We start from the raw sequence: 19,900 nt of genomic DNA, 5'->3' as shown, positions 1-19,900 counted from the left end.
GTCCTTCACTCCCAGCAACATTTGGGATCTTGGGAAGACAACACTTGGGTAGCCCCATCTCTGCGTTTTTCAGTCTGTTTTTAAGGTGTCTGTGGGGCCATCCCAGGGTCTCCCTGAAAAACCACAGCAACCCCTCCATCAGTTCCGAGCTCCTGGGTTTGGATCCAGCTGCTGGGCTTATCCCAGCTGCTTTTCCCAGCTCCTGATGCCTCTTCCATGGCATCCTCATCCTCTCCTGGAAGGGGTGCTGCGGTGGGCACTGCCCTGCTGCCCACCCCAGGGCACCCTGGCTGATGCCACCGAAGGAGCGGCTCCGATGGGAAGCGCCATTCCCACCAGGCCTGCCCAAACCCAGCGGCTTCTCCAGCTCCGGAGATAACGAGCTGTGCGCTAATTGCCGGGCAATTCTGGCTCCTCTAACAGTCAGAGTGCTGCCAGGGAGCTGCCAGCCCGTGCTGGTGGCCTCGGTGACCCAATTCTCATGACCTGGGTGGTGATCCACCACCCCAACCACTCAGGACTCCGCAGGTTTGTCCAGTTCTGCCCTAACCGGCTTCCCCCAGCTTGGCTCCTGCTCCGGGCTGACCTCTGGGGATGAGCTCCCTGCAATGCTTCACTTCTGCTCCCAAACTGCATGGGGGGGCCCCCAAGGCTGATGTCCTGCTGCTCACCCCGGGGTGGGTCACAGGAACTGGGGTCAGACTGGGACTGGCCAGCACCAGGCTCTACATCAGCTCCTCTGTTTGCTGCCCGGGCCTTCCACTCCTGCTTGCGCTCAAGACTGTCATTGTCATAAGATTAATTTCATCCCACTTCAGCCACCTAAAAATTATAGAGCAGTCTTAAGTGATGGCTGCTTTTTGAAGGAAAGCTGAGGAGCAAACCATCCTGTTGTGCAGGAAGATCAGGAATTCCAGCGGAAGACAACTCGGTGAAGCAAGGAGCTTCTCAGAGAGTCAAAATGCAAGAAAAGAGCAGGCAAAGAGTGAGAAAGACAGGGAACATGGGAGGCATGGAAAACTTTGGGCATGTGGGGGGTGTTGGGCTGATGGAGCTGTGAGTGGTGAGAGGACTCCAGTGGGGGTATGGAGCAGGGAGAGAAAACACAGAAAAAAAGTGTTGATCCATGGGTGAAACAACTTAATGATAGTGGTACAGGAAAGACCAAAATAGTCAGCGGGGTTTTTTTGCCTCAGTCTTCACCCCCAGCCTGCTTGGGAAGATAAGGGATGGAGGACAAGGAGGGAGCAGCCGGCTGGGACAGCCTAGAGGAGGTGGAGGTGTCCAGGCCCACATCATTGGACAAGGGTCAGGCTGGAAAAGCTGTGAGGTCAGTGTGAGTCGCTCATGAAATTTGTGGTGCTTAGGAAGGTGACAGCAGGAAAAAGGTGCATCTTTGAGAAGGGTGGAGCAGATTAGGGGAACTGTGGGCTGGTCAGACTCTTCTCATCACCCAGAGGTCACTGAGGTTTTCCCCTGGAGTCTGTTTCCAAACTCACGAAAAACAAGAAAGAAAGCTGGGAATGGTGGATGCAGACTTGCCAAAGCAAATTGTGTTGGAGAGGCCCCACCTCCTCCTCCAAGGCCTGGAGGGTGGCCTGGCCCTGGGGACGTGGAGGGGTGTGGGTGGGTGTGGGGAGCACTTGGGCACCGTTTCCCACAGCATTCCCACCTGGCAGGGCTGGGCATGGCTGGACACCGGGCTCCGGGCTGGGGATGAAGGCTGCAGAGGGGCTGTGGGGCATCCAGCAGTGCCCTGCAGCAGCTGTGGCCAGCAGGGATGGTCCCGCTGCGGGTGGGAGGTGACCCTGGGGTCCCTGGCCGTGGCTGGGGCAGAGGAACCAGAGTGGCAGCACCTCCAGAGGGTGATCCAGCCCATCCCGGGGGACTGAGAACAGACCAGGATCACCCCTTGGAGCTGCCAGGCACTTTCCATGCGGTGCGGGGAGCTTGGGTGATGAACTCGGGGCTGGCTAAAGATAGCCCAGCTGGGCCCCGCAGCAGTGGCATTTCTCAGGCTCGGGTCCTGCTCGGGTTACCCCGCAGCTGGCCCTGCTCAGAGCTCAGGGCTCGGGGCTGTTGACTCAGAAACATCCCTGCTGCCATGGCACTGAGGGGCTGCTCCTCCGGCCCAGCCGGAATTCCTCCCCTCCTGGGAGCCTCTGCTTCCCAGCTGGGCCTTCTTCCTTCTTGGGATGCTGCAGCCCTTTGGTTTTGTGGCATTCCCTGCATCAAGGATGTTTTCCTTTTCCTTTTCATTCCCCCTAGTGACGAAAGCTGGGGCTTCTTCCTTCTTGCAACCATTTTTGTGGCATTCCCTGCACCCAGGAGGTTTTTCCTTCTCCTTTGCATTCCCTGTGCCTTGTCTTGGTGAGACATCTCCTCCTGCTTCCCAGAATCTTCCAGTTTGAACCTGGATGTGTCCTGGATGTTCTTGGCAAGTGCTGTTTAACCACTGCCATGACGTCTTCAGCAGCTCTGGAGCCACTTTTCTTTGGGCTGAGTTTTCCCAGCAGCTGGAATGGTGTGTCCCAGAAAGGACCTGTCTTTAATTAGGGAGCTTAGAATGCCAGGCTCCTCAGCGATCCAACCAAAAAGTTCATTTTTCCTGCTCGCTGTTGTTTGGAAAAGAGAAAAGAAAATAAAAATGTCCCCCAAAATCTTGGCTGTATTTTGCCAGAGGCTGTAGCTGATGTCAAAGACTCTCATCCCCAATTTCAGTCTCCCACATTATTCCTGGCAGCTCCAGCTCACTCATTTCCTGGCATTTTTCGCAATTAGCAGTGGAAAGCTTTCACTTCATTTTTTTGTCTCTATCTACCCCTCTCATCTCTGAACCCAGCCTGCATACAGGCCCCATTGTTCCTGCTGCTCTGGAACCCCTGTTAGGATTTCATCCACGTTCCCACAGCTGGATCTCCTCCAGTGCCACCTCCTCAGTGACCCCCCGCCAGCGGCTTTGCCAGTTCATCCCATCCCTCTCTCCGCAGGGATTTCACTTCCCAGGCCTTTCTGCCCACATCTCATGTATTAATGCTGGCTAGCAGAGGGAAAAAATCTGCATTTCCAAAGTGGAAAGAATAACTGTGAGACAACTCCGCGCTCATTTGCATGCAGTGCCCGTCCCCAGCTCCTGCCGAGCTCGGGCACCCGCTGGCCCCGCTCCACAGCCAACAAAGAGCCCTTCCTCTCCCTGCCACCTCCCCTGCACCACGCAGGTGTGAGAAACCTGAGAGGGGACAGCTCGAGTGACTGGTCGGACTGGAGTCCCAAAAATACGACGAGGGGAGAAGGGCAGGCTCGTCCATTTGTTGGGGAGTTGCTCAAGAGCGCCGTGGCTCCACCTGTTCTGCGGGCGCTGGGGCTCTGAGCCTTTCTTAGCACATCTGCACTCATCTTTGCAGAAGATATAATTAGGCTGCGGTGGGATGGTGGGGAGGAGGGGCAGTGCAGCTGAAGGCTCCGTGGTTCCCATGGATTTTGCTCGCTCCTCATTCCAGCCCCGCACTCCGGAGGGTCGGGATGCGAGCGGCCGTGGGAGCTGAGGGAGGGAGAGCCTTGGGATGTGGGGCTGGGTGGTGCTGCTGGATGCAGCTTGATTTCCAGTCACACCTTCCCAATCCATCACACCTGCTTGCCAGTGACACCTTCCTGAGGGCTCCTGTGGCTCCTGTGCTCGGGAGAAAAAGCTGTTCCGTAGATTGGCTGGATTTTGGAAGGTGCATGGGGGATCTGATGCCTCAGGTTTTGGCTTTTATATTTTCACATTCTGAGCTGCTTTAGTGTGTGGGTCTGGGCTTCACCTCAGGGGATGCTGAGCTCTGTGCACAGAGCAGGGAGACAAAACAATTCCTGCTCCAGCTGGGCACCAAGGACAAATGATCCAAACCTCAGCCCAGGAGCACAAACAGCGTGGGCTGGAGAGAGAAAAACAAGCAGGGTGGGACTGATGGGCTGGAGCTGGAATGGGACAATGAACTCCAAGGTGCCAATGGAGCAGAACTGATCCCAGGGAGAGCCCCGGGAGCGCTCGTGCATTTTGGGACCATTTTGGGTCATTTGGGTGCAGCCCTGGCTGGGCTCTGGTGCTGCCCAAGGTGGATCCATGGAGGAGATGCTTTGGAGAAATCCCTGCTTTATTCTGGGACTCTGCCCAGCCTCTGCTCTAGGACAGCCTGCACAAGGCATCAGATCTATAAAAAAACCTTGTAATTACAGGATCTTTTCAGTGCTTGTAGTTTGGGAGGTGGTGCTGTAAGATTCGGACATTTCATTGCAGATTTAAAGTGAATCCTGGGGGTTGTGCTCTGTGCTTTGATTGTTTTCCATGTGAATTTCCAAATCCGTCCAACAGAAGGATTTCCACAGGAATATTTTCTGGATCTGGTAGAACAATGCTTTAATTCAAGGAAATAGCTCTCAGAATCACTAACAGGATACATTAAACAAATAAATCACCCGGTGTCAGTTATTCCCTCAGCATTGTGAGGGATAAATATGTAAACATGTCCACACGATCCGTGAGCAACCACAGCTCCATTAGGGAAGGCAAAGGGTGAACGGCTCCCAGCCTGCACAGGGCCCTTTTCCATCAAGTTCTGGCATGTCTTTTGTTGATAAACCTGTTTTACTCAACGTGCTCTGGGGTTTTAGAGTGATGCTAGGCACTGGGAGTAATTAACGTGGGGCAATATTCCTGCTAATGAACCTTGTGTTGGGGAGGTAAAAGAGCCATTTTCTTTTTGGGGAATTGGAGGGTCTTTGGTCAGCTGGATCTGTGGGACTTTTGTCTGAGCCATGGTCATGTGGGGGCCTTGGTAAATCCTTCTCGTCCTTCTCGTTCTTGTTCTCATTCTTGTTTTCCTCCTCCTCCTCCTCCTCCTCCTCCTCCTTCTTCTCCTCCTTCTCCTTCTCCTTCTCCTTCTCCTTCTCCTTCTCCTTCTCCTTCTCCTTCTCCTTCTCCTTCTCCTTCTCCTTCTCCTTCTCCTTCTCCTTCTCCTTCTCCTTCTCCTTCTCCTTCTCCTTCTCCTTCTCCTTCTCCTTCTCCTCCTCCTTCTCCTTCTCCTTCTCCTCCTCCTTCTTCTCATTTTCTCATTTTCTCATTTTTCTCCTTCTGCTCTTTCTCCTTCCTCTCCCCATCTCTTTTCCATTTCCTTTTCCTTCCTTTTCTCCTCTCCCTCTTCTCTCTCCCCCTTTCCCTGCCCTGTCCCCTGCCCCAGGAGTTAAGATCCCACAGTTCCCAGCTGAGCCTGGGTGGGATCAGCTGCTGGATCAGTGGATGGACTCTCCCCCAGAGGGGCCCTCTCCCACCTTCCCCCCACATGAGCTTTTATTCGTGAGCAGCCAAGGAGTGAGGAATGCAAACGAGGCCCTCGGTGACATTCATGAGATCTATCAGCTCCCAAATAATCTTCTGCCACCCATGGGATCTACTCCAGCATCTGCCTGCTCGCCCCAGTCTTCTGTGTCATCTGCAATAATGACGACAATTGGGATTAATAAATAGAGAATAATTAACAGTCAGCTGGTTTAGGGTGCTCTGATGAATGCAAACTCTGGGCTTGTGTCCTATGGCTTCACCTGGGAATTAGGGACATTTTAAAATTCTATCCCTAATGTGTTTTCCAGCTGGGAATCTGGGACTGTGCTGTCAGACTTTTCCTAAAGCAGAGTGTTCATGCACCAGGATAAACATTTCCACCTGGCCGTGCACATCCACGAGGACTCCAAAATCCTCATCTCACCCAAGTGCCAAGGAGGAGGAGCTCAGGTTCCCAAATCTGCTCCCTCTTCACCCAGTTCCCTGTCACTCCTGGAGGGAAGTAACCATTCTCCCCTGTTAACACTTGGATTTTAATCTTTGGGGGTTTATGAGTGCTTGTCTGCTCTAGGTTTTGTGGAATTTTATCAGCTTGTCCAATGTTGGGGGAACATTTCAGTGCCACGTTGTACACGCTGGATTTGGGAATAAATCCAACATCAAAACTTTTCCAAGGCAATAGGGAGCAACTGCTCTTATTTATTTTCCTTTTAGAGGAACAGATTTTTATCCTGAGTCTAAATTGTTGAGGTGAGGTTTAGATAGTATGATAACATTTTATTAAATCAGTTGGAATCGCTGGAAAATGAATGTGGTGACCTCGAGTCTCAGCTGCTGTTGCTTCAAAGGCAGCTGGAGCTTGGTCTGGGAAGGATGGCCCCAAACACTGAAGAACTTTATAAATAGTCCCAATTTATTGCAGCCAGGATGAAATGAAGAGTAAATAACTCAGGAGATGTCTTATGGCACTGTAAACATGTGGAACAGGATGGATTGACTGAGTAAAGTCGGGAAAACTGCTGGAAGCTGCTTTTAACCTTCCATGTGAAAGTTCCTCTTGGAATTTTTGGCAGAGTCTTTCAGAGTTTTTTGGTTTTTTTTTTTAAAGTCTTAAGCTCCACATTCCCAAGATTTACAAAGAAAGTTGTGATCCAATAGAAGGAATTCTTCTTTTTCCTTGCAGAAGTAGAAATGGAGATTTTTACCAGTTCAGTGAGCCCACAATTTGATCTTTAACAGTTAAGAAGAGCTGAGTTTAAAAGGATATTGGCAAATATTTGTCTTAACATTTCTTGTCCACCAGATTGGACAATCTGTTCACAACTCAGTCCCACTGGGAATATTCCTCCCGAATTCTGGAAAGCTGAGTTTTTTGGCAGCTGGACAGGGAACAGCAACTGCTCCCCAAGTTTTAATTCACCTGGTTGGGATGTGGTGTTTTAGCCTTAAAACTCTTGTGGCTTTATGGCCTTTGCACTTCCCTGCAGAAGAAGTCCTAATCCTTTTATTTATCAGGCCTGGGGTGATGAGGGAGAATCATGAGGGACTCAGGAGAGAGAAAATAAACCCCACTTGAAATTTTGGCCTTTGGATCTCTTTTCAAAACGTTTCCTGACTCGGTTCATCTCCTGTGTCCGTGGAGGGCAAAGCCACCGCTCCCTCCTGCAGGCTGGGGGCTCTGCCCACCCTCCTGCCTTGCTGTGGCACTTGGGGACACGATGGGGACAGTTTGTGGGTGAGGAGAGGAACTCTGCAGCTGCAGATAACGTTGGCCTCGTGCTCGGATCCCTGCAGGCCCCAGGGGCCGGAGCTCTGCTGGGAGAAGGGTGGCACAGATGGGGTTTGGGGGAGCCAAGGGTGAGAGTTTGTCCCATTAACCCCCTTCCCATCTGTGACCCTGGTGAGGTGTGTGCTTGTCCTTCCACTGAACTACTCCCAGAGAAGAGGATGTTCCCCAAAACCTTTCACTTTCCGAGTTTTCAAGAGTGAAAAAAGGCCTCAAGTCCACCTTGATGAGCAGCTCTCACTTTTCCCTCTGTACCCAGCCCTGGTGAGGCCACACCTCAAATCCTGGGGTCACTTTTGGGCCCCTCATGACATAAAGGACTTTTAAGGGCTGGAGCATGTCCAGGGCAGGGAATGGAGCTGGGAAAGGATCTGGAGCCCCAGGAGAGGCTGAGGGAGCTGGGAAAGGGGCTGGAGAATCCCTGAGGGAGCTGAGGGGGCTGGAGAATCCCTGAGGAGCTGAGGGGGCTGGAGAATCCCTGAGGAGCTGAGGGGGCTGGAGAATCCCTGAGGAGCTGGGAAGGGGCTGGAGAATCCCTGAGGGAGCTGGGAAGGGGCTGGAGAATCCCTGAGGAGCTGAGGGGGCTCAGCCTGGAGCAAAGGAGGCTCAGGGCCCTTGTGGCTCTCACAGCTCCTGGCAGGAGGGGACAGCCGGGGGGTCGGGCTCTGCTCCAGGAACAGGGACAGGAGGAGAGGGAACGGCCCCGGGCTGGGCCAGGACAGCTCAGGGTGGATTTTGGCAAAATTCCTTCCTGGAAAGGTTCTCCAGCCCTGGCAGAGCTGCCCAGGAGTCCCCATCCCTGGAAGGGATTTAAAATCCATGTGGATGTGGCAGCGGGGGACATGGGGCAGTGGTGGTCATGGCAGTGTTGGGAATCATTTGACTGGATGGTCTGAGAGGGATTTTTCAACCTAAACAATTGTGTGAGAAAAAGAGAGCACAGAAATGTCAGCAAGTGGGAAAAAGCCTCTAAAAAAGGGCTGCTAAGTCACCTCTGCAGTGAGAGATTCTGTGTGTTCCATCACCTTGCAGAGCTGGCAAAGGAACAGATGGCAAAAGCTACCAAAAATGCAGTTTTTGCAGAATCCTGGCACTGGCAAGGTGCTGCATTTCAGGACATTGGAGCATTTCGAGTGCCAGCAGAGAAACGGGAGGCGAGGGCTGCCTCTGTCCTCGGAGGGACTGGCAGCAGCTCTTGGGAGGAAATGTCACCTCAGTTCCTGCTGGAGTGCCACCAGCCCCAGCCCTGCTGCGCAAACACTGGGTAGGATTCAAAAACTGAAACTCCTGTTGTTCCTCACTTCCCTATTCTGTGTCAGCAATGATTTCACCCGAGCAAACATGACCGAAGCATCACTGCAATTTACGGGTTTGGCTTATGCAACCCCCAAATATAAACTGAAATGTGAGACGGTTGAAGATGCGTCCTGAAGTGTTCCAGGAGCCCAGATCCCGAAATGGCAGGAGTGCTTCCAGCAGTGCCCATGTGCCTCGGCTGTACCAGCAAGGTGATGGAAGTCAGCCACCGAGGGTTCCTGGCAGGGGGAGTTGCTCTGCTGATGTCAGTGGGACGCTCACGTTGGGTTCGGGGAACCAACAACTCATGGAGCATCTAAACTTGTGTTTACTGTTTGTGGGAGTCGCTGTAGCAACGGCAGATAGAGCTCAGGGAGAGGATCCCAGGGCACTGCAGCCCTGGCCTCTGCTCTGGAGCCACGCTGGGAGAGCTGGGGGTGGCCAGCCTGGACAACAGGAGGCTCTTGAGAGCCCCTGGCAGGGCCTCGAGTGGCTCTGAGAGAGCTGGAGAGGGACAGGACACAGGGAACGGCTCCCACTGCCAGGGAATGCAGCTAGGTGGGATATTGGGAATGAGGAATTGTTCCCTGGGAGGGTGGGCAGGCCCTGCAATGGATTTCCCACAGAAGCTGTGGCTGCTCCTGGATCCCTGGCAGTGCCCAAGGCCAGGCTGGAGCAGCCTGGGACAGTGGAAGGTGTCCCTGCCCTTGGGTGGAACTGGATGGGCTTTAAGGTCCCTCCTAGCCCAAACCATTCTCTGGTATCCATGAAGATTAAATATGAAGAAAGCCAGAAAATATTTGTTATTTTAAGATCATTCCCACACAAAGTTTTTAGATTGGTAGAAGAGCAACTCCTAATGGATTCTATATCTGGCTGTTATTCTGGGGTAGCTGTGGATCTTAAAATATTTCACGGGGGACTTGGAGGGTATATTTTAATTTCACATGCTGGTTTTAAAAGCAGATTTAGCCTTAGGAGTGGGACCGTAGCCTCTGCTTTCACAATTTATTTGTGAATACCCCCAGGTTCATCAGAGGGAGTTGGTGCACAGGGCCAGGGAGGGCTGGTTTGATAAGAGCTGGGGTTTCCGGGGTGAAGGGCTCACACTGCGTCACTCGGTGCCTTTGGGGACACTCCTGAGTTTCTAAGAAGGGTTGGTTGGACCAGGCTCTCTTCCTGCTGTGGGCCAGGACAGTGACTCTTCTTGCCCGGCCCGTGTGATTCCGTGAAGTGACGGGATGGGAAATGCTGGGATGGGAAATGATGGGACCGTGGTGTCTGTGACGTCCCTCCTGCCCCGGCAAAGGCAGCCCAGCTCAGCAGCAGCTTCAGAAATGACTGCCCGCTGACCACGGAGGAGCTGCAGGGCACGCACCCAGCAGGCATCCTTTCACCAGGCTGCTTGCTTGAGAAAACGAGTGAAAAATAAAAGATTGGGATGAGTCAAAAGGCAAAACCACCGAGATCTGCGTAGGGATGCAGGTGTGACATCTCGCTGAGAGCTAAGGCGAGAGGGAGCTGTGGGCAGGCTGGCCAGAGTCAGGAAAAATGCAAATTCTGAAAGAAAATGTGAGTGATGCTCTTTAGAATCCTCTTCTGCCCCGGAACAGCAGCAGAACTCCGAGTTTTCCCCTTAAAATGACCCTTAGCAAGAGCTCTTTGCTCTCACTTCATTGTGTCTTTGTCATTGAAATGACTGGAGGTGTCTTTAGTGGCCATTTTCCGATTATCGAGTTTAAATCGTGAATCCCCTCAATGGTTTCGGTGCAAAGGCTTAGGCAAGTGACAGTGCTGGTGTTTCACACGAGTAAACCATGGAGGGATCCCTGCTGCTCCCAGGATTCCTTCGGAAAACCTCCCCAGTGAAGCAGGGGGCAGAAACTGAGGGAAGGAGGGTCCTGATGCGCCCTGCTAAAAATTCCAGAGAACATCACGAATGTGTAAAATAGTCGCTCTTTATTTAGCTCATCTTCTGAAACCCAGAAATAAATATAAATACTTACAGCCAAACCCTCTAAGCCCTCAAGTTTCCTAATTTGCCTCGATATCCCTAATATGTAATAGCTTTGCTTGCTTCGGGATTTTTCCCCCCCTTTTATTACATAAAACTCAGATTACAGAGTGAAGGAATATCCTGAACATCATCTCTGGGGAATGTGAGTCCTTCATTATCAAGAGCAGATTTCTGTTCTGTGTCCTGCATTCCCTGGTGGAAGATTGGAAGTGAAGTGACAGTGGCAGCGGGTTCTGCAGACCTGGCCAAGGCTGGAAATCCCCCAAAAGGCTAAAATTAGGGTCTGGTGTCAGAGTCCCCGTGAACCTGTTCCTTCTCCTCCTCCAGGAATGCACACATGCCGTGGCTGTGCTTCCTGGGCAGGAGAGCGCAGGGCAAGAGCGGGATTTGATTTAAACATGTGCGGTTTAGTTAGGCTGAGACGGGGTTTTACCTAGTCCTAAACTTATTTTACCTGTGCTGGTTTTGTCAATCCCAGCACCTTATGCAACAAGTGGTTTGAGCCCTTCTGGGTCAGCTGATTTACAGGAAAAAATAGCTGAGAGGGAATGGGAGAAATTCCCTCCGTGTGAGTGGGAATTTCTCATGGGAGAAAGGAAAATACACTGAGCTTTGTGTGATTTTGGCTGTTTTCACCTGCTTTTGTGATTATGCAGGAATGAGAGAACTTCAATGTTTGGAGCTCTGTGAGCAGAGAAAAAAACCCATTAACTTCCAACACCACAAAGATTTAGATTCACTAAACCTTTCAAAACGTGTCAGTGCCAGGTTTAATACTGAATTACCTTTGGCAGGGTTTATTTTCTGTTTATTCTCAATTATTTAATGGAAGGTCGCTCTCCAGTGCTGCTTTATTGATGGGGTGGATGACAGAGAGGATTTGTCCTTGGGGAGAGACACCAGCACGGGGTGCAGCTCCTTTCCCTGGGGACACGGGGACACAGGGACACGGGGACACGGGGACACGAGGGACACAGGGACACGAGGGACACGGGGACACAGCTGGAGCTCCAGCTCAGCTCCTGAGGGTGCCTGAGCAATCCTGCCCTGTGATGTCACTGGGACCCGGTGGAAACGCTGAATCCATGAGCTCTGACAGATTTGTGGGGTGAGCACACGGGGTTGTGAGGAGAGGTTACATTCACAGGGAGATTTTAGGATTCCACTCGTGGAATCCTGAACTTTGACACCGGAGCTGCCCGGGAGTGTCCTGCTGGCAGGAGAGGGGCAGGAGAGCTCGGTGGGAGCAGGGGCAGCGGGTTTGGGGGGCACAGCCTGCTGGGGAGCAGTGGGGCTGCTGGGGACAAAGCCAGCAAAGCTGGGGAGCAGGAGTGGGAATGGGAACGGGAGTGGGAATGGGAACGGGAGTGGGAATGGGAACGGGAGTGGGAGTGGGAGCAGGAGTGGGAATGGGAACAGGAGTGGGAGTGGGAACAGGAGTGGGAATGGGAGCAGGAGTGGGGAATGGGAACGGGAGTGGGGATGCGAGCAGGAGTGGGAATGGGATCATGAGTGGGAATGGGAGCAGGAGTGGGAATGGGAACAGGAGTGGGAATGGGAGCAGGAGTGGGAATGGGAGCAGGAGTGGGAATGGGAGCAGGAGTGGGGATGGGATCATGAGTGGGAATGGGATCATGAGTGGGGATGGGAACAGGAGTGGGAATGGGAGCAGGAGTGGGAGTGGGAACAGGAGTGGGAGTAGGACCAGGAGTGAGAATGGGAGCAGGAGTGGGAATGGGATCATGAGTGGGAATGGGATCATGAGTGGGAATGGGAGCAGGAGTAGGAGTGGGAGCAGGAGTGGGAATGGGAGCAGGAGTGGGAATGGGAGCAGGAGTGGGAGTGGGAGCAGGAGTAGGAGTGGGAACAGGAGTGGGAATGGGAGCAGGAGTGGGAATAGGAACAGGCAGGGCTGGGGAGCCGAGCTGGGGGGACTGGGCCTTGGTGGGGTTAAGGAGCAGGGCTGGAGGGGTTGGGCAGCAGAGCTGGTGGATGTGGGGAGCAGAACTGCTGGGGAGCGGGAATGAACTCTTGGAGAACAGGACTGATGGGGTTCAGGGCTGATGGGGTTTAGGGCCATTGGGGTTCAGGACTGTCGGGGTTCAGGGCTGATGGGGTTCAGGGCTGATGGGGTTCAGAGCTGTCGGGGTTCAGGACTGTCGGGGTTCAGGGCTGTCAGGGCTCAGGACTGCCGGGGTTCAGGGCTGATGGGGTTCAGGGCTGTCGGGGTTCAGGGCTGATGGGGTTCAGGGCTGTCGGGGTTCAGGACTGTCAGGGCTCAGGGCTGCCGGGGCTCAGGGCTGTCATTGTTCAGGGCTGTCGGGGTTCAGGACTGTCAGGGCTCAGGGCTGCCGGGGCTCAGGGCTGTCATTGTTCAGGGCTGTCGGGGTTCAGGGCTGTCATTGTTCAGGGCTGTCGGGGCTCAGGGCTGTCATTGTTCAGGGCTGTCGGGGCTCAGGGCTGTCATTGTTCAGGGCTGTCATTGTTCAGGGCTGTTATTGTTCAGGGCTGTCAGGGCTCAGGGCTCTCGGGGAGCAGGAGCAGCATCCCGCGAGCGGCGGCGGAGCCCGATGCCCGCACAGGCGGGGCGGGGGCCGCGATGACGCTCCCCGAGCCGCGGTCCTGCCCCGCCCGGGGGGCGCTCGGTTCCCCGAGCGGCGGGGCCGGGCCGGGCCGGGCCGGGGCGGGCCGGGGCGGGCCGGGGCGGGCGGGGACTCGGCGGCGGCGGCCGGGGCAGCGCAGCGGCGGCCGCGTGATGAGGGAGCGGAGCGGCTCCTCCGGCGGCCCCGCCATGGACCGGCGGCCGCAGCGCCAGCCCGACTACGTGTCCGTGTGCCTCTTCGCAGAGGAGCCCTACCAGAAGCTGGCCATGGAGACGCTGGAGGAGCTCGACTGGTGCCTGGATCAGCTGGAGACCATCCAAACCTACCGCTCCGTCAGCGAGATGGCATCCAACAAGGTGAGCCACGTGCGGCGCCGGGATGCGGGACGGGATGCGGAGCGGGGATGCGGGACGGGGATGCGGGACGGGGATGCGGGACGGGATGCGGGACGGGGATGCGGAGAGGCGCGGGACGCTGAGCCCGGTCCCGGCCCGTCCTCACGTCTGTCCGGGACAGCAGCTCCGAGCTCGGTGCGGGGACGGGGCTGCGCCTTTCCCCGCCGAGACGCGTCCGGGGAGAACTCGCGGCGGGTGGCGTGGGGAGCGATCCGGGATGGAGCCGGGGAGCGACGCGGGATGGATCGTGGAGAGAGATCCGGGATATCGCGGAGAGCCCCATCGCTGCCGCGGGCTCATTCCCGAAAAGTAAAGAGGTTTCAATTAGCGCCGGTCCCTTGGAGCCGATATGAGCGGGAGCGCTCTGCAAACGCCCGCATTTAGCAAATCACCACGCCAGAAGTCAATTAACTTCATTGCTTAATAATAATAACGGCGAACTGTAAACATTGTGGGGCCGGTATTTTACGGCTGTTTTGGCTTTCGGTGACGTTTTAATCTGATTTTTAATGCGTTGGGCTGGCGCTGCTTGGCGGCACATGGTGAGGGTGGGCAGGCAGGGATGGGGACGGGGAATCAGCTCCGGGGGCTGCTGCTCTGCGGAGCTTCCCTGGGAGCCAAAAGGGAACTTGGGAGTTTCTCCGCACAGAATAAAGTGCTGAAGTAAAGCAAGAAAAGCCCGTGCTGTTTAAAGTCAGGGAAGCAGGGGGAGAGCAGAGTGCCTGGAGTATCCTGACAGGCAGCAGAGAGAGAAACGCGAGTTCTGAGCAACTTTTGGGAGCTGCTGCTCCAGCCCGCCTGAGCCCAGCTCGGCTCCAGCATCTCCCCCCGGCCCTGCGGCTGCAGGGAGCCGGGCACGGAGCCGGGCACGGAGCCGGGCACGGAGCCGGGCACAGCCCCGGGCACAGCCCCGGGCCAGCCTGGCAGCTCCCAGCCCGCTCCTGCCCCTTCCAGCCCCGCCGTGCCCACTGGAGATGTCACAGTCACAAATTGCCAACCCAGTGCCCGTCGCATCCACGCCCTTGCCCAGTTGTGATGGTTTGAAACCCAGCTCTGCACCACCCCGATGTTGTTTGGGTTTGGGTTTTTTTCCTGATTGGAAATGACTGCAGTCAGAAATGCTGAATCAGAAACTGAATTTATGGGAAAAAGTTGAGCAAAGAAATCTCGTGTTGTTTTCAGCTTCCTCTTCTGCTAGTGATCACCACGATGTGCAGGGGCAAAGGAAGCAGTAAAAGTTTTATAGACCGAGCTTTTAAGAAAGAAATATTATTTTATTCGTTTGAGTTTGTGTTGAGGGAACCCTGGATGAAAGTTGAGGAGGGTTCAGGCTGCACCTCCAGTGTGAACACGGCGCCCTTCAATTTGAGGTTACTTTTTTTTTTTTTTTTTTCCTGAGTGACAAATCTGGCCTCGTGAAGGTGAAACTAAATTGCTTTTGTAGCACTTTAAAGTTGCGATTACTCGGGTGCAGATGGCTTGCAGCTGGCTCGAGAAAGACTTCCTGAAACTTTGTTCTTTCATAACCCGTTTCTGAAATGTCTGCGCTTTTTTGGTCAACTTCCAGTTTCACACTTTTCAGCTGTGAAAAAGAAGCATAAAATGGCCTCACACCTCGCTCGCCTTTGCTGTGGAGCCGTAAATATTGTCACAAATCACGGTTCGCGTTGGAAAGTTTGCTTTCAATGCTTGATGATTTGGGGGATTCGTGGCTTTTTGGGGCTTTGGTGGCAGACAGCGTGAGGAGTCCGGCAGTGCTGGGTCGCTCCCACATCTTCGGGAGGAGCTGCGGCCGCCCCGCTCCGGGGCATCTCCATTTGTCACCGCTGAACAGCAGAGCCGGCAGATGTTTTGAAAACAGGATGCTTGGGCTGCGCGTTATTAAAGAAAAAAAAAAAACCAAAAACGGAAAGAGAAACAGTCTAGATAGGAAGAAAGCAAATCGGCTCGGCATGCTCCCAAGCGCAGCAGCAGAATAAACACTGACCTATCTTCCTGACCTCCGCTCTCGCCGGTTCCTGGCCCCGCGCCACCCCAGCCAAACTACGTCATTTGAGCCCGATAGTAGGCATGGCACAGCTGTTGCAAGTGTGACTCGAATTTCCTGTCTCCTTCCTGACAGACGTAGTTTAGAAAACCCAGAGTTGCAACAACAGCGCCGAGAGAGGCAGGGAGGGAGGCTCTCGGCATCCGTGCGCGCTGCGGCAAAAAAAAAAAAGACAAAAAACCAAAAAAGGAGGGGAAGAGCCATGCGGGACGGAGCCGAGCTTTGAGCTGATGGGGTTCGGAAGGCAGCGCTCCAAACATGTGCGTATTCCTCGCGAAGGAGGGAGGTAACGCCAGGAGGAGCGCGGGATGGACGAGCGGCTCGGGCGCGGGGCTGCGCCGGCGCCGGAGCGCGGCGAGCCCGCGGTGCCACCCGCAGGGACCCGCGGAAAGCCGGCACACAGCTTTTGCTCTGCTCCCTCTGGCGCTGGCACCCAGTCCTCATGCGTTTCCAGCAGCCCGGGCTCTCTGCAGAACTAACCCTGCACAGCGCTCTTACCTTTCTAACTTAGCGGGGATAAAAATGGTTTGCAAAAATACCTGTTTGCAGCTGCCATGAAGGGAGTTTATTTTCCTGACGCTGAACTTCCTAACTTCTTTCGGTGGGAGTTGATAGGGCCCTGCAGCTTTGCGCTGAAACAAAATAACCTGGAAGGGGTTTTGTGCTGCTCGAGAAACCCAGCCGCCCTTATTGACATTATTCCTACATGTATACTAATTTTCTCCTGCGTTTATCACCATGTCCAGCTTCCAGCTCAGGCAGCTGCTGTGTCAGAAGGGTTTGTGAGTCAGTGATGACAAAAAAGGGGCTGTTTTCTGTTCTGGCATCAGGCAGCTGTCCTTAGCCTCACTTTGCTGCAGATGGGAGCTGCTCTAGTCCCTAATTTGGGATCTGGGACAGGACGTGCTCAGCGCATCCCCTGGATCATCAGAAGGAGCAGGTCTTTTTCCCAGCTGAAATGCTGGCCTTGCCAGCTCCGGGTTTTTACGGGGCCATCACCATGAAGTGGAGGGATGGATTGTTCCTGCAGAGCCGCCTGTCCGTGCGGGATGCAGCCCAAACGGAGATACCTGAGCTGCACCTCTGCTCTCCTTAAATTAGACCTTGTTCCGAGCTTTCTGCAGCCCATCGAGTCCCGAGAACAGAGTTTCTGCTCTCTGGGGATATTCGAAGTTTAAACAGACAGAGTGTGAGTGGTGTCCTCTCATGACTTTGCAAACTCCCTTGCCTCTACCCAAACTGTTACTCGGAGTCTCCCTTGCAGATGCTTAAATGTCTCTTACTGCAACTCTTCAAGATGTTTCTGCTGTTCCCAAGCGCTGGATAACTCAAGCCTTGTCCAGCTAGCGGCCGGGACAGCGGCGCAGCAGCTGCGTGCTCCTCTCCCGCTTGTGAGCCGCGAGATCGACACAGCCGAGCTCGTTTTTGCCGGGATTTCGAAGGGCGTTTCGGTCAGAAAAGCGCAGCGAGGCCGCACCTCGCTTTCGGGAGAGGCTGGCTCAATCAACATCTGGCCAAGTGGCAGCGCTGGATGTGGCCAGCCGTGTCCCTTCCTCCTCCGGGATGTCCCCTCGGGTCCCCCCGGTTCTGCGCCGGGGCTTCTTTGCTGGATCGCCGCACGGAGAGCTTTGTCTGCTGCGGCGGCCGGCGGGACACAGGCACGTCCCGCCTGCTGCTTTTCCAAGGCGGGATGAATCGCTGAGCCCCGCGCGGTGCTCCCGGGGCTCCCGGGGCTCCCGGTGCTCCCGGGGCTCCCGGGGCTCCCGGGGCTCCCGGGGTTCCCGGTGCTCCCGGGGCTCCCGGGGTTCCCGGTGCTCCCGGGGCTCCCGGTGCTCCCGGGGCTCCCGGGGCTCCCGGTGTTCCCGGGGCTCCCGGGGCTCCCGGTGCTCTCTGTGCTCCCGGTGTTGCTCCGGGTGTTCCCGGTGCTCCCGGTGTTCCCGGTGTTGCTCCGGGTGTTCCCGGTGCTCCCGGTACTCTCCCGGTGTTCCCGGTGTTGCTCCCGGTGTTGCTCCCGGTGTTGCTCCCGGTGTTGCTCCCGGTGTTGCTCCCGGTGTTCCCGGTGTTGCTACTGGTGTTGCTCCCGGTGTTCCCGGTGTTGCTCCCGGTGTTCCCGGTGTTGCTCCCGGTGATGCTCCCAGTGCTCCCGGTGCTCCCGGTGATGCTCCTGGGGCTCCCGGTGCTCCCGGTGCTCTCTGTGCTCCCGGTGTTGCTTCCGGTGCTCCCGGTGTTGCTCCCGGTGCTCCCGGTGTTTCCGGTGTTGCTCCCGGTGTTGCTCCCGGTGCTCCCGGTGTTGTTCCCGGTGATGCTCCCGGTGCTCCCGGTGATGCTCCCGGTGCTCCCGGTGCTCCCGGTGTTGCTCCCGGTGATGCTCCCGGTGCTCCCGGTGATGCTCCAGGTGCTCCCGGTGTTCCCGGTGTTGTTCCCGGTGATGCTCCCGGTGCTCCCGGTGATGCTCCAGGTGCTCCCGGTGCTCCCGGTGTTGCTCCCGGTGATGCTCCCGGTGCTCCCGGTGATGCTCCAGGTGCTCCCGGTGTTCCCGGTGTTGTTCCCGGTGCTCCCGGTGCTCCCGGTGTTCCCGGTGTTGCTCCCGGTGATGCTCCCGGTGCTCCCGGTGCTCCCGGTGCTGGCGGGGCCGCTCCCGCAGCGCCCCGCGCTCCCCGCACTTGCACGCGTCTCTTTAACCCTTCCCCGGCCGTGCTGCCCCGCAGCGCCCCGGGAGGCCGGAGCCGTTCCCGGCTGGTCCCCGCAGCCCCGGCGCTGCCCGGCGCCTTTGGGGATGTCCCTGCGCCGGAGGACGGCGCGTTCCTGCTCCTCCGGCCGGGTCCGCAGCACGGGCGAGCAGGAGCTGCTGGGTCAGGAGGGAACAGCTCTGGAATCCCCTCGGGATTTGGGGAGCTCGGTGCCAGTCGGCTCCTGTGTGTGAGGCTCATCACCATCACAATTCGACTTTAGGGTGGCTGGCTGTGTGTCCTCCTCCCGTGCTTATTGCCCTCTAAAGGAAATCGTTCTGGAGGTGTCGAATATGCCCTAAAAGCAGGGTGGAATATTGGGGCCATACATAATTAATAATGTGACATTTCGTCCTTGTGAGCCCCCTGGGCTGTCTGTCCAGGTATCTTGGTTAAACTGCTTCAGGTATTTTTAAAAAATTGAAATGTTGGAAAGCTGCAGCATTGGCTGTGGGATGTGTGGGGACAGGATGAGGAGACAGTGTCACCATCTGGGATGCCCTCCTGAAGCAAAGGGATTTTCAGTGCTGGATGCTTTCCCATCTGCTGGGATGTTGTGGAAAATGTTTGGGAAAAGCCCATCCAAGGGGGATCCCTTGGCCACTGCAGATCAAGGCTTTGGCAGTGGAATTGAGGTTCAAATCCTTCTCCCCGGGAGCGTTTTGGGGAGCTGTCACCCATCCTCCGAGCCACAAGGGTGCCCAGGACCTGCTGGCGTGTCCTTTACCCAAATCTGCTTTTCCTGGGACGTGAGGGGGTTTTATAAGTTCAGCATTCTCAGACTTTTACGTTATAACACGTCAGGGTGGGGCTTAAATAAATAATAGCTCAAAGGCAGGTTCAAAATGAATCACGAGCTGAGGGCAGCCCGGAGAGTGACTAAATGCAGGAGCAGGCTCCTCTCTGGAGTGAAGGATGCTGCTGACGTCCCAGAGGGGCAGCATCACTCGGGATGCAGGACTGAGAAGGATTTCAGGGTGATCCTAATCCTCACCCTGCTTTCCAGTGGTTTTGTGGACTGATCCAAACTCCTCATTTTCCCCCAGCTGTGTTCCACAGGGCTGATCCAAATATTTGCATGAAATGAACTGAAAGATGTTGAGTTATCAAAGGCAGGACAAGCTGTGGAGATGGTTTGGGATGGAGATTCACCCTCAGAGCTCTGAGATTCCCCTGATTAAAGCCTGGCTTAAAGCAAACAAACCAGAAGTGCCTCACCTTGCTGCAGCTTTAGCACAGCTGGGGCAGCAAAAGGATTCTGAGGAGCATTTGCCTATCTCTGTGTGAGAAGGAGTTTTCATTTATTTTATCTCCATTAATTAGTGCTTTCTGTATGGGTTTGATGCTTGAATTAGGCTCATTTTCATTTTGGCAGGACCTGCTGCCACAGTTTTGGGGGAATGCTGAGCTACACCAGCCTCTTCCCTGGATTTTCAGTGCCCTCTTCCCAGGACTCGCTCTTTATCCCGTGTTTTCTGAAGAAAACAAACTTATGTTGATCCAAAGTTGCCAGAATTTTTTTTTTTTTTTTTTTTTTTCAACACAGGCATCTTGGAAAAGTCTTCTCAGGGCACAAAGTTATTTGAATTTTCCAAAGCCTGTTCTCCTACTCAGGTAAAACCCCAGCTGGATTTGCCTAAATGATGACTGCAGAGCTTGATTCAGATTTAAATTAAATTTAAATTGCTGCTTCATACAATTAGCAAA

At 54.9% G+C, this 19,900-nt stretch overlaps 1 protein-coding gene across 2 annotated transcripts in view; it reads left to right on the top strand.

The window, feature by feature from the left end:
• The window catches only part of PDE4B (phosphodiesterase 4B), a 140,498-nt gene that overhangs the window by 98,675 nt on the left and 21,923 nt on the right, over positions 1-19,900 (top strand). For both annotated transcript variants that reach the window (XM_021535580.4, XM_021535581.3), the window contains exon 6: positions 13,266-13,378. In XM_021535580.4, coding sequence (XP_021391255.1) covers positions 13,266-13,378 — 113 coding nt within the window. The remainder of the gene's footprint in view (positions 1-13,265; positions 13,379-19,900) is intronic.

Source organism: Lonchura striata, chromosome 8 (assembly GCF_050655825.1).
Source record: "Lonchura striata isolate lonStrDom1 chromosome 8, ASM5065582v1, whole genome shotgun sequence".
Lineage (NCBI taxonomy): Eukaryota > Metazoa > Chordata > Aves > Passeriformes > Estrildidae > Lonchura > Lonchura striata.
This window is presented reverse-complemented; position numbering and strand designations above follow the sequence as displayed.